Source organism: Erpetoichthys calabaricus, chromosome 8 (genome assembly GCF_900747795.2).
Source record: "Erpetoichthys calabaricus chromosome 8, fErpCal1.3, whole genome shotgun sequence".
Lineage (NCBI taxonomy): Eukaryota > Metazoa > Chordata > Cladistia > Polypteriformes > Polypteridae > Erpetoichthys > Erpetoichthys calabaricus.
The window spans coordinates 84,904,334-84,917,167 of NC_041401.2; the positions used below are offsets into that span (position 1 = coordinate 84,904,334).

General features: G+C 35.4%; 1 protein-coding gene across 1 annotated transcript in view; it reads right to left on the reverse strand.

Moving 5' to 3' along the window:
* p2rx1 (purinergic receptor P2X, ligand-gated ion channel, 1) overlaps positions 1 to 12,834 on the reverse strand; it is a 59,874-nt gene that overhangs the window by 18,616 nt on the left and 28,424 nt on the right. Inside the window, exons 7-10 of the mRNA XM_028807019.2 lie at positions 8,181 to 8,316; positions 6,190 to 6,326; positions 1,746 to 1,836; positions 862 to 927 (exon numbers count right to left, since the gene is read on the reverse strand). Coding sequence (XP_028662852.1) covers positions 862 to 927; positions 1,746 to 1,836; positions 6,190 to 6,326; positions 8,181 to 8,316 — 430 coding nt within the window. The remainder of the gene's footprint in view (positions 1 to 861; positions 928 to 1,745; positions 1,837 to 6,189; positions 6,327 to 8,180; positions 8,317 to 12,834) is intronic.

The window sequence follows — 12,834 nt, forward strand, 5'->3', positions numbered from 1 at the left end:
GTCCATCCTAGGCACAGTACAGAATATAACTGCAGGCACAGGCCACACACAGACCCTACTGCCATTCAACCCAACCTGAATGTCTTTGAGGTTTGGAGTATGGTATCATCTACTTGATATATGGTGAGTTTTTTATGTATAGGTATATACTGTATTGTGAAAAGAAGAACAGAAATAAACCGAATATTAGACAATTAGAACAATCTAGACGAGAACAAGACATTCAGCCCAACAAAGCTTGCCAGTCCTATCCACTTAATTCTTCCAAAAAAAAGTCTATTTTTGAAAGTTCCTAAAGTCTTACCGTCTACCACGCTACTTTGTAGCTTATTTCAAATGTCTATGGTTCTCTGTGTAAAGAAAATGTTTATACGAAACTTACCCTTAACAAGTTTCCTACAGTGTCCCCGTGTTCTTGATGAACTCATTTTAAAATAGCAGTCTCGATCCACTGTACTAATTCCCTTCATAATTTTAAACACTTCAATCATGTCACTTCTTAATCTTCTTTTGCTTAAACACAACACGTTCTATGGCTGCAGTTTATTACTTGGCACAGTATGTTGCATTAGATATGAACATATTGTGTCAATTTCATACAGATGACGAACAAGCTCAGGATTTGAGCCGAAGACAGCATATTTCTATGGCAGGAGCTCTAACCACTGCACTGCCATGCTGCCTTAAACTGGACTGATTGACTGTTCATTAGTGATGCTAAATTCAAATAATGTAATAAATAAATAAAAAAGATGGTAATCATTCTGCTTTACCTTTCACTTTCTAATGTATTGAAACCCATTATAGCATTTCCAGTTCAAAATAACAAAACGAAATAAACCAACTTAATATAGTACTTACCACTCCAAAAATTCCAACACCAGACCCAATCGCTGTCATAGTTGGTATGATATCAAATTTTCCAGCCTGAGGAGAAGATCATAAACTGGGGTTGCATTTACTACAGTCATAAAGTAAGATACCAAGCTTTTAACATAATTAATATTTTTACTTAGTACATGAAAGCAGAAGGATTCCATACCATGCAGGGGTAACAATATAATCAGGTATTAAGATTACAGTATTACTTAAGGAGACATATTATGACAAGTAATCCTCCAAATCTTAAAAATGTAAGTTGATTAAGTAATTCTAAATATAATTAACTAATTAAAAATGTCTTTCTGAATGAAGAGTTAGATATATTGTGCAACATCAAGAAACATAGATTTCATAAGGTTAGAAGGGTTATTAGGAACTTCAAATATGCATTTTCACTAACAGATAAGACACTGTACAGTGTAGTCATTTTACTTTTGTCAGTATGTCTGACTCATGCCCTTAGATGTCTATGCAAGTTTATAAATCATCATTCTGCTAATGTTACTGATTGCTTTTTCTCTGATATTTTGCTACTGAATGTTTAAAGGATTTAATCTAACCTAAATTATCACGCAGAAGCTCATTATGAAAGTATGGATATATCCCAAACACATTTTCCTTTGCAAAAGAGATAGCATGCAAGTAAGCATTTCATTGCACAACTGTCCTTATGACAATTAATGGATACTAAAACAAATCTATGAAATTAAAATTAATTTTTGAAAAATTAAAATGATTTAATATATACCAATACCGAGCTGCTGCCACTGGTTCTATGTTTTAAGGTATGCACTTATAGCAATTAAAATATTAAAACAAAGGCTAATTACAATGTCAAAAAGGTTAAAATAAAAGGATTGTACCTTTCCATGTACAATAATGTCAAATCTGATTCCAAATACTTTATAAAGTGTCCTTTTTTCAATCTTCTCTTCCATAAAATATTTAGCATACCTTTAAAAACAAATCAAAATTTTGTTATAACACTGGGCATATCAGCTGGGTGTCCCAAAATGATATATACACAAAGAAATACTCAAACATTATCCCAGATTTGCTGAAAGTTAGTATTGACAACAGCAATCAAATTAATGCAATTCTCCATTGTAATAGTTGGCTTTTTATTTTAGATTGGCATTGCATTTTGGGTATCATTTTAATTAATTGGAATAAATTACATCACATTGTATATGAATATCAAACTCATCAAAAACCAATTCATTTAAGTTGAATATCTAAATGTGTGATTAGGTATTTTATATTAAATGTGTCTGCATTTGTTGATACTCCTACTGTCTGCATCTTTCTTTTGGGGTTCATCTCAACCTTAATATATCTGATGTAAATAAATCATTTTTCAGCACGGTGGTGCGGTGGGTTGCGCTGCTGCCTCCTAGTTAGAAGACCTGGGTTCACTTCCCAGGTCCTCCCTGTGTGGAGTTTGCATGTTCTCCCTGTGTCTGCATGGGTTTCCTCCGGGTGCTCCAGTTTCCTCCCACAGTCCAAAGACATGTATGTTAGGTGCATTGGCGATTCTAAATTGACCCTAGTGTGTGCTTGGTGTGTGAGTGTGTGTGTGTGTCCTGCGGTGGGCTGGCACCCTGCCCAGGGTTTGTTTCCTGCCTTGCGCTCTATGCTGGCTGGGATTGGCTCCAGCAGACCCCCGTGACCCTGTGGTTAGGATATAGCAGGTTGGATAATGGATGGATGGATAAATAATTTTTTCCTCTCAACCCTGTTTTGGATAGAGCAGATATTGAAATTTAACTTCCTTTTAGACTGTCTTAAGAAGCATTGGTAATAACTTTTGTCATGTGCCATTATCATTGTTTTTGGGAAGTTTACATTTGATTCCTGTGTTTATTTGGATTTAAATTAGGTACTCTGATGTGCTGGTTTAGTTAATCAATAACTCTTAACCAGCCTCATATAAGTATGTGCATCAATATATGCATTTTTATGTGCTTTAATAACCCGGTTATTCACACAAATCCAGTTTCAAAAATGCCATCGTATACCCTTATTCCGAGAAACCGAGATAATGGTCTCTGGGTTAACACATGTAGATTTATCTACCAGTAGCACAGTTATTTAGCCATGTAAACCCTTGACTGAGTTACACTAAAGCATTTTGTAGTCTGCACATGTCCTTTGCAATTTGTTAGCCTGCACATCTGTTAGCTTCACACATGCATCCTTCAGCCATGAACAGAAAATAGTGGAAGCATTCACAAAGATAAGTTTTCTTAGGCCATTGCTCATGTGATTGCGTTATTTCTCCTTCTGGTTGAAATAATCTATCTCAGTATTTTAGAAATCGCTAAATTTATAACATAATTACTTTTTTGTAAGTAATAAGTAATATGACATACAGTGATCCCTCGCTATATCGCGCTTCGCCTTTCGCGGCTTCACTCCATCGTGGATTTTATATGTAAGCATATTTAAATATATACCGCGGATTTTTTGCTGGTTCGCAGATTTCTGCGGACAATGGGTCTTTTAATTTCTGGTACATGCTTCCTCAGTTGCTTTCATACAAGGGACACTATTGGCAGATGGCTGAGAAGCTAGATTGCTTACTTTTCTCTCTCTCTTGCGCTGACTATCTGTGATCCTGACGTATGGGGATTGAGCAGGGGGGCTGTTCACACACCTAGACGATACGGACGCTCGTCTAAAAATGCTGAAAGATTATCTTCACGTTGCTATCTTTTGTGTAGCTGCTTCCTGAAACGACATGCTGCACGGTGCTTCGCATACTTAAAAGCTCGAAGGGCACGTATTGATTTTTGACTGAAAAACAAACTCTGTCTCTCTCTCTCTCTCTCCCTGCTCCTGACGGAGGGGGTGTGAGCTGCCGCCTTCAACAGCTTTGTGCCGCGGTGCTTCGCATACTTAAAAGCCAAACAGCCCTATTGATTTGTTTGCTAGAGATTGTTTTCTCTATCTATGTGACATTCTGTGCTCCTGACACGCACTCCTTTGAAGAGGAAGATATGTTTGCATTCTTTTAATTGTGAGACAGAACTGTCATCTCTGTCTTGTCATGGAGCACAGTTTAAACTTTTGAAAAAGAGACAAATGTTTGTTTGCAGTGTTTGAATAACGTTCCTGTCTCTCTACAACCTCCTGTGTTTCTGCGCAAATCTGTGACCCAGGCATGACAATATAAAAATAACCATATAAACATATGGTTTCTACTTCACGGATTTTCTTATTTCGCGGGTGGCTCTGGAACGCAACCCCCGCGATGGAGGAGGGATTACTGTACTTTTAAAAGTAACATTTGCCACATTGCTGAGAGACACAGGTTCCATGTTTGTTTTGGGATTCACAATGACCATTTGTGATGTTTAACTCTTTTATTGCACAGTTTAATGACATCTGAGTGTTATGTGGACTCAGGTTTCTGCCTTAACTAGGTTACTCACCTTTTCCTGGTGTAGTGTGTGAATGTAAACTAAATGCGTCCTATGTTGGAAAAGTGCCCTGCCCATGGCTGCATACTACTTGGTGAATAAAGCTGCTGAAATATTCTTCAGCTCCTCACAATCTAAAATAGGAATATTCAGGTTAAGAGTATTTAAGGATAGATAGAATGTTTGTGCAATGATGAAAAGAAATAAACAGCCACTCTGCATAATACTGTTTTTCAAATAATATATCACAAGCACATGGTGTTTATCAAACAAATCGGGGTCTGGAGGTGCCAGTCTGCAAGTAGTAAAGTCAAAAAACATACTACATTTTTGATGAGGATTATGGTTTGAGAAAAAAAAAGTGGCAATATTTGATGGTGGGTGTTTTGTAACAGTTAATTACAATGTTATTATTCAATACGTTTTCAAGATCACTTAGTCCATTATAGGTTTTTCACTGCATCAAATAGGGCAGAATTTGTATACATAAAAACTCCATTAAACATAAACATATTTTGTTTTAATTTGTAAAAATAAAATTGTGTCAAATATATGCTTGGGTTATAGTTCAAAATATTGCTTTTTATATTAGCTATTTTTTCTTAAATACAATGCTGACCTATACAGTACATCATTAACTAAAGCTGTCTAAAAATACACCTGTTATTCAAACAATGCAATTTTTTAACATAGTTGAGGAAGAAGAAAGTACGTTTTCTGCATTGTGTGTCTATGGTGCTTTCTCCAGTAAATGTATCACCTTTTTAATACCATACCATACCATTTTTATTTGTTAAGCGCTTAAAAACACAGCATTACAACTGACCGAAGCGCTGTACAGTTAAAACAAGCAAGACTAAAAGCAAAATATTAAAAACAAACATTAAGAGAGAATTAAAACAGAGACACTAAAAAACAGGTCAGGGGATCCAATGGAATGGAATGGAATGTGCAGAATATTGCAGCAATACAGAAAATGTGTGAGACCATGTCATTATGTAAAATGTGACATCTCACTTTCTAAGACTTGTTCTAGTTAATGAGCCACACTTTTCATCAGCAGCATTGAATGACATACAAACTGAAGTACAGGCATTTTAGGATAAAACTGTTTCAGCATTAAAGTGGCTGCACACTCCCATGGTAAATGGCATGGAAGTATCTCAGATAATGCCCAAACCTCTTAAAATGGTTTATAGAAAAATGTAGACAAATATTTTCAATCAATTTGCTTCAAACGTTATCTAAATATCTTAATAAATGTTTCATTTTCATATTCACACTTGCAGTTTTGCTGCTAATTTCAATAAACAGTATCTTTATCCACTCAGCACTTCTAATTTCTGCTTAATCTTATTTAATGTAACAGTGTACTGTTTATCCCATTGGCATCAGGCACAAGGAAACAACCATGAATGTGGTCCCAGTCTAGTGCACAGCACACTTAATCAGCACTCAACTGGTTTAGGTGAATTTGGGCCAATTCACCTCACGGCAAGTATCTGAGATTGAAAGAAAAAATGGAGCATATGGAGAAAAACCCACGTAGACATAGGGAGAGCTTGCAAAGTACTCATACACAGTAACTTGACTATGCGGCTAAGAAGCTGCAGTGCTAACTGCTGTGCCAGCTGAAAAATACCTATAGCACTAAAACATTTTCTAACAACCATGATATAATTTATGTAACTATATTGTGTAGTACATTACTTATTCTTCTGACCATATTCAAAATGAAGTCAACATTTACACTAAATCATCAGAATTGCAACTTGACTGAAGCTGACACAGAAACTTATAGTATCAGGATGGTTACATTAGACTGTTAATCTGTCTGTTTTCTTGAGCTTTATATGAAAAACAGCACATTCTCCAGCATGCATACCTAAAATTATAGCCCAGTGATGCAGAAGACTGTTTCCCTCCTCCATACAGACCGTGGACCTCATATGTTGGCCTACAGTACTTTTCAGGAAAATCCAGGTTGCAGTCCCACTTGATTACAATTCCAACTGCTCCTCCCTGTGAAACAAACAAAGTTCACTGTAATATTTGAATAGATAATTATTGCTGATTTAACACCCTTTCTGTAAATAAATGAAACAAAGATTTGCCACAAAACAAACTGTAGTCATTTATATAATAGAGAAAGAGGAAAGTCTCAGGTGATTTACAAAAGGATGCAATGAAATCCTCACTCATTTCTTCAACACTATTATTAAGAGTTGACACCTACACTTACTTTAAATGAAACAATCATTTAGCTGTCATTACAAATTTCATATTGTGTTCATAAGAATTACTCATGAATGCTTTGATATTACTTCATTTTTTTGTCTGCCACCTCCTGAATTGCCAGTATGAGAAAACCGTCACACATGAAATACCATTCAACTAATCTTTATGCTTAGTGTGCAAGATATCGAGCTTTCTGTAGTTCCTCTCTATTTTGGGTAATATTTTTTTTATTATTTTTTATTGAATTCATTAAAAGAAAGTAACATTCCATACAAACAAGTCAAACTTAAAAAAAACTAAATTCAATTCAACCCCCACCCAAGAGAAAGAGAGGAAGGCCAACAACCAGAGTTAAGAAAAGAGGGAAGAGACTCCTTTAACCCAATTTAAAAGCTTAATCTAAAATGTTATTGATTTGATCCTGCTAGGTTTTAAAAAACAGATCCTCTAAGTGAGTATTAGATTTTTTTCCAAATTTAAAATAGTATATAATACCAGTTACCCACTGACTTAAACGAGGTGGGCTGGAATTCTTCCAGTTGAGCAAGATAGTTCTACATGCTAAAAGTGAAGTAAAGGTAAAAAATTGACTAATTTCAAACACAATAATGTGGAGTATCATTTTAGGCTATTTGAAGGTCAATGGTTATGATTTTGATATTATTTTTGATTTTTGATACTTTACTAGTGATCTAGCTCTCTATGAACCTCTACCATTAAATGAAAAAAGACAATTCTTTAACAACTGAAAATATTTATACTTCAAACATTCAAATTGAAGCACACATTTCATTATTTCAAATATCTGATGCAACTATTCTTGTTTATTATGTTTCTTATGAACACTCCAAATTAGGGTAGGTTACACTGATTCACAATTTTTATCACCGTGTCTAAGAAAACTTGAACTTTCTGAATATAAACTGCACATTGTACTGAAATTCCTTGAAGTCATCTCAAACTCTGTAAGATCATGGACACTACCTTCATTCCTCATATGCATTCTGGGGGAACCTTAGGTCAGATATTTTATGCATCGTTCTCTATCATAAAAACAGACTACTGGATTAAACTGTATTAGAAGGTTAAATAAGTAATCTAAAACTTGTCCATTTATCTGAAGAAAACCTGTAAACCTCCTCTTCTACACTTAAAAGTGATGCTAACAGTTGAAATGAAAGGAGATATGGGTTAGTATAACAAGAGCTAAAAAAGAAAAACATTAGGTAAAAGCAAGGGGTGAGAAACAAAATGATTCAAAAACAACAAACAAGTGCTATAAACAAGGACAAGAAACACTCTATTACTATTTCAAAATCTGAAGGTCAGGGGCCTGTTTAAATATGCCAGCAGTTAGGTCAAACTAGGATGATGTTGTTGCAAAGTGACTGCAGTGGTGAGGCGCTACTGGGAGGTATAGTTATGAACAAACAGCATGTGAAAATGTTGTCAACAGTATGAGTGTGTTCAATGGTGAGATAGACCTAATGTGCGTACATGTGAGTGTATAATATATAATAATTCATTTTGGGTTTTCTTTATGAATAATCTCATGTAGAATATTTATTCTGACTTGGTAAAATGCATTAGATAAACTAACCTTCATCTGAATTAACAAATTTGATTCTGCTCACTTACCTTCAAGGCTACGTCATTGAAATCAAAACCTGCCATCTGAATGAGGTTTCCAAGTTTAAATATTGGGCAAAGGGGATCTTTTTCATAGGTGCAGTTTGCAAGATATGATTTAGTAATGGACTCATCTAAATTGCTCCTAAAACAAAAATATCAAAAATCAAATTAACTGATAAAACCTAGACAGCTCAGAACATGTATGATATAAAAAGATGGGATCTTTAAATAGGCTCCTACTTTTGAACATTGATTTTCACAAGGTACTGAGGTCTTAAAAGAGAATGAAACACTCTTAAAGGACATATAAAAGTCATTGTTCTGTTCAACTGATTAATGCTCACTACACAGTATACCAGTATACACCAGTGTAGGGGGTGCCCGCTTTACTGAAGAAAACTTTAAAAAGAATGCATCCAAGAGAATTACTTACAATCAAAGATGCTGGTCTTCTAAAAACACCAAGGACAAATACAAATACTGCAGAAGGTCAAACATGTTGCCACAGGGCCTGCAACTATAAAGTATCTGCATGGTGTTATAAATGAGACCCATTGGTCACAGCATTTTAATCATGGATGAAGACTCACTATTCTAGCCTAACAGACAGCTGTTGGCTGTCCATATTGCACTTGATTCTAAAATATTTGCTCAAAAACAAAAGCTTGATAAGCATTATGAACTGCCTGGTACTCTGCTGTTGCACCACAACTCATGTTTTGTCAGACTACTGCATCACTCCATGAAATGAAAGTGAAAGTAAATGTCAAAGTGAATGAGAGCATTGGGATTCAATGGTGACTGACAGCTTATTCAACTTCATTTTACACAGCTGTGAGGTTCAGAATATGCTTATGAAATTATAGAATGCCAAGCATAACTGAGGCCTTGCTTGTGGTAAACCACCATTGACCTCTTCACACCCTAGAGATTTATTTTCCAGGACAGCTCGTAATAGATGTTTTGTTTTCCTATTTCTTTTTGTCAAATAGCCATATATCAGTTTTAGAATTTTCAATTGCCAAAACCCCTTTCAGATGTGTTTTTGTTTTTGAAAACTATAAATGAATTAGGATAAAATCAAAATTTTGCACTGTGAAGAAGCTGTCTGTTGTTACGGTCCTGGCTTTGTCCAGTCTGATAGCGGTCAAGGGACATCATACGTTTAATTGCCAGTACAACAAATAGTCCTAAGCAGGCATCAGCCACAGCGCTGCTCTTGTGAAAAGAATGGAGATAAATGCTATCAACTCAGAGAGGCAGAGGCAAGTTCGTTGTACCGTGTGAACATCACTGACAGAATAAAACTGAATAATAAAAAAACAAGCGCTAAAGTTAGCGCCAAAATTTACACCGGGTGTTACAGACTCAAATCAAATGAATGTTTTTAATATATTATAGAAATAATAATAATAGCAGCTCACTACTCAAAACGCAGAGTGCTTGTTCTCAAACTTGGAAGCTTTGGATCATAAGGCAGCAGTTCTTACCTCTGCACCATTCAAGAATACAATACGTGTAAACTCCCTGTTGATTGACATTTGAGCTTGAGTTTTAACTCATTGACAGCAACATGTAAATCGAATGCTTTTTTTTCTTTGGTTATATTCTTGAATAAAAGTGCACATGTTTATTTGATATCTGGACTAAAGTCTTCACACATTATACAGTTCACGTCATTATTAGTATAGCATGGAAAAAGTTTCTGCTTTAGGTATGTGTTGATCATTTCATGTATTTCTCGCATTTATTTCCTTTCATCCTACACTTACCCAGATCATTGTAGACACAGAACACACATGAAATGCATATATTCCAAATAACGATATACTGTATTATTTACCCTGTACAACTCCAGGCACCTCACACGCAGATAAGGAGCCTTGGCTCGAGCTGGGAGAGTTGAGCTCTGTCAATGCGGGGGATAAGACAGAAGGCTGCTTGCTGCCTGTGTTGATCAACACATTTACAAAACAAAAGACGCTGATGGAGAGGTGCAAAGGGATTTAAGGTGGGCTGGGATTACAAGTTTTTTCGTAGGCTTCAGGAATTCTAGTATTGAAGAAGTAATATCTAAAGGGAAAACTTTACCAATATCTCTAAAGACAAGAATAGCAGCATAAGGATACACTCCTGTTTTTTTATTTTCAAAGGCTGTGGCAAGTGGTCCATTTGGAGTGGTCCATTTGTTTCTGACTTGGAAAAATGGCATCTCTTAATTAGTACACATGATGACGATGCGTGCCAGGATCAAAAATCAATAAAATACATGTTCATTCTATCTTTGTGTAGCTGTTCCATTGAAAGTTGTGACATCAATGGATTACGTATCTGGTTCTTGTTACTCCTGGCATTATTGCATTGTGACCTTCACCATGCAAGCATACTCTGCAAGTCTAGCAGGAACAAAGCAGAGGTACTATGTACAGAATGTACATAATAGTCATCTTTCTTATTTGCTCTTTGGAATCTAATTATTTAAAGGAGATACACCACAACATATAGCTTCTTTTTTTTTACTTCAAATCAATTTTTTTGTTCACTCATTTTCTAATGTAGCACTTTGCTGCCATTTTCTGGCCAGCTGTTACCACATGGTAGTAACTGTTAAAAGTCTTGTTGACTTAGGACAATGTTTACTGCATCTCAGCATATTTCCTAATCCTTTTGTGCCCACTGAACATGACAATATCATCCAGCACTGAAAAAGTTTATCTCTAGTATTATCCCCTACTGAATTGTTAATACACGGCAGCTATCCCTTGATGTGTACAAGGAGCTCTAAAATATGTGCACTGCGATAACTAGCCCTAGCAGAAGCCTGACTCACCTAATCATGAAGGATTACCTTGCATCTGCATATATTAGTAAACAATGCAATTGTTGTTAACATAGTCCTGAATTCCTGTTGACAAATAATTTTTAAACCAAATATTTCAAAAAGAAACACTGATTTTAAAAAAGTCCTAACATTCATCCCAATCACATGTTCAACATAAATATGACTTCTCACCACCTCCTGAAATTGGTACAGATTCTGACACAATCTTCAGAAATGGCTGGTGAGAAAGAATTTGCTTTGTCATTGGATTAACACGTGCAGGACAAGCAACCCACCCAACTAAACTTGATAAATTTCCAAGCAATTACGGTATATTCAGAAAAATTGAGACATTTTTCTTCACAAAGATATGTAAAATATAAGTAGTCTGAATACAGTGCTGCAGGAAATGGAGTTTCCAATAAAATCTGCATACATTTGTCTGAAATAAAGACAACCAGGAAAACCATGTTCATGAATGCAAACTATGAGAACAGCTCAATTATGACACAGAAATTACCTCAATTTTCAAAAACAATACACATTGTTTAATATTATACTCATTATATATCCTATTATATTCCATTTAAATTTAAGCCTGAACATTTCCATATACTTAGTTATATGAAAATACCAATCTCATGCAATCCTCCTGGACTTATAATGGTACAGAGTCTGCCAGACAGTGTTTTAATACATTAGTGTTTTTTCCACTATTTTCCAAACACATATGTATTTTTATTTTTTAAGTCAGACATTGTCTGAATTATTTTATTTATTAGTTGAGATCAACTTAATTCCTTCCTCCCCTTGATCTAAGATCAGTTTAGCAGTTTTTTCAAGCACCACTTTTTAAAGCAATAAAGCAGATCAAAATAATCTGTGTGCCCCACCTGCTTAGATAAATGAAGAAATTTTGAAGGGTCCATCAACCTAACATCCAATAGCCCTGTGTGATCCACCTGGCCTCTACAGCATTTCTAGTCCTAGTCTGGTTAATTTGGAGGTGCAAGAATGTGACATTTAGCGTATTTACATGTACTTTAATAACCCAGTTTTTCATAGAACCTGATTGCCATGTAAACCCTTATTCTGATTAGAGAAATTGAATTATTGGTCTCTCAGAAACCTGATTAACAGAGGCAGATTTCTCAGCGAATAATCCATTTATGCAGCCATGTAAACCCATAACTGGTTTACGGTTAGGATTTTGTAGTCTGCACATCTCCATTGCAATTTTTCAGGCTGCACCTATATTTGCTTTGCACATGCTTTCAGCAGCCACAAATAGAAGTGTCCACAAAATACATTTCCAGAGGCAAATGCTCTGATGATCACATTATTCATGTTCCTGGATGAAATTTGTCTCAATATTTCAGGAATATCTAAATTTATGTTGATAAGCTGAATGTACAGTGCTAAACTCAGAAACAAAATCTCAAGAGCAGTAGGGTAATGCATTAAAAGTGACGCACATTATATAGTCTGATTACTTTTTAAAGTAAAGAGTAACCTAACACAATACTGATTTCATTTAAATAAAAATACCTGTGTTATTTTTATTCCAGCAGCACTGGGTGTAGGGAAAAAATCACACATACACATATCCTTTTCAGAGTTCAATCACATTTCCAAGCAGAAAAGAGTTTGCTTCAGGCAAATTATCACAGACATGCTCTTTTTTTGCACAGTTTAATAACATTTGGGCATTTTGCTAAAGGAGAACTCCAGAATATTATTTGTGCATGTAGACATGAGTTATTAAGAAACTCAACTACTTTAACTCAATTATGTGTGTGCATGTAAACGCATTAATTCTTCTGTTGCTGGTGATGTCTG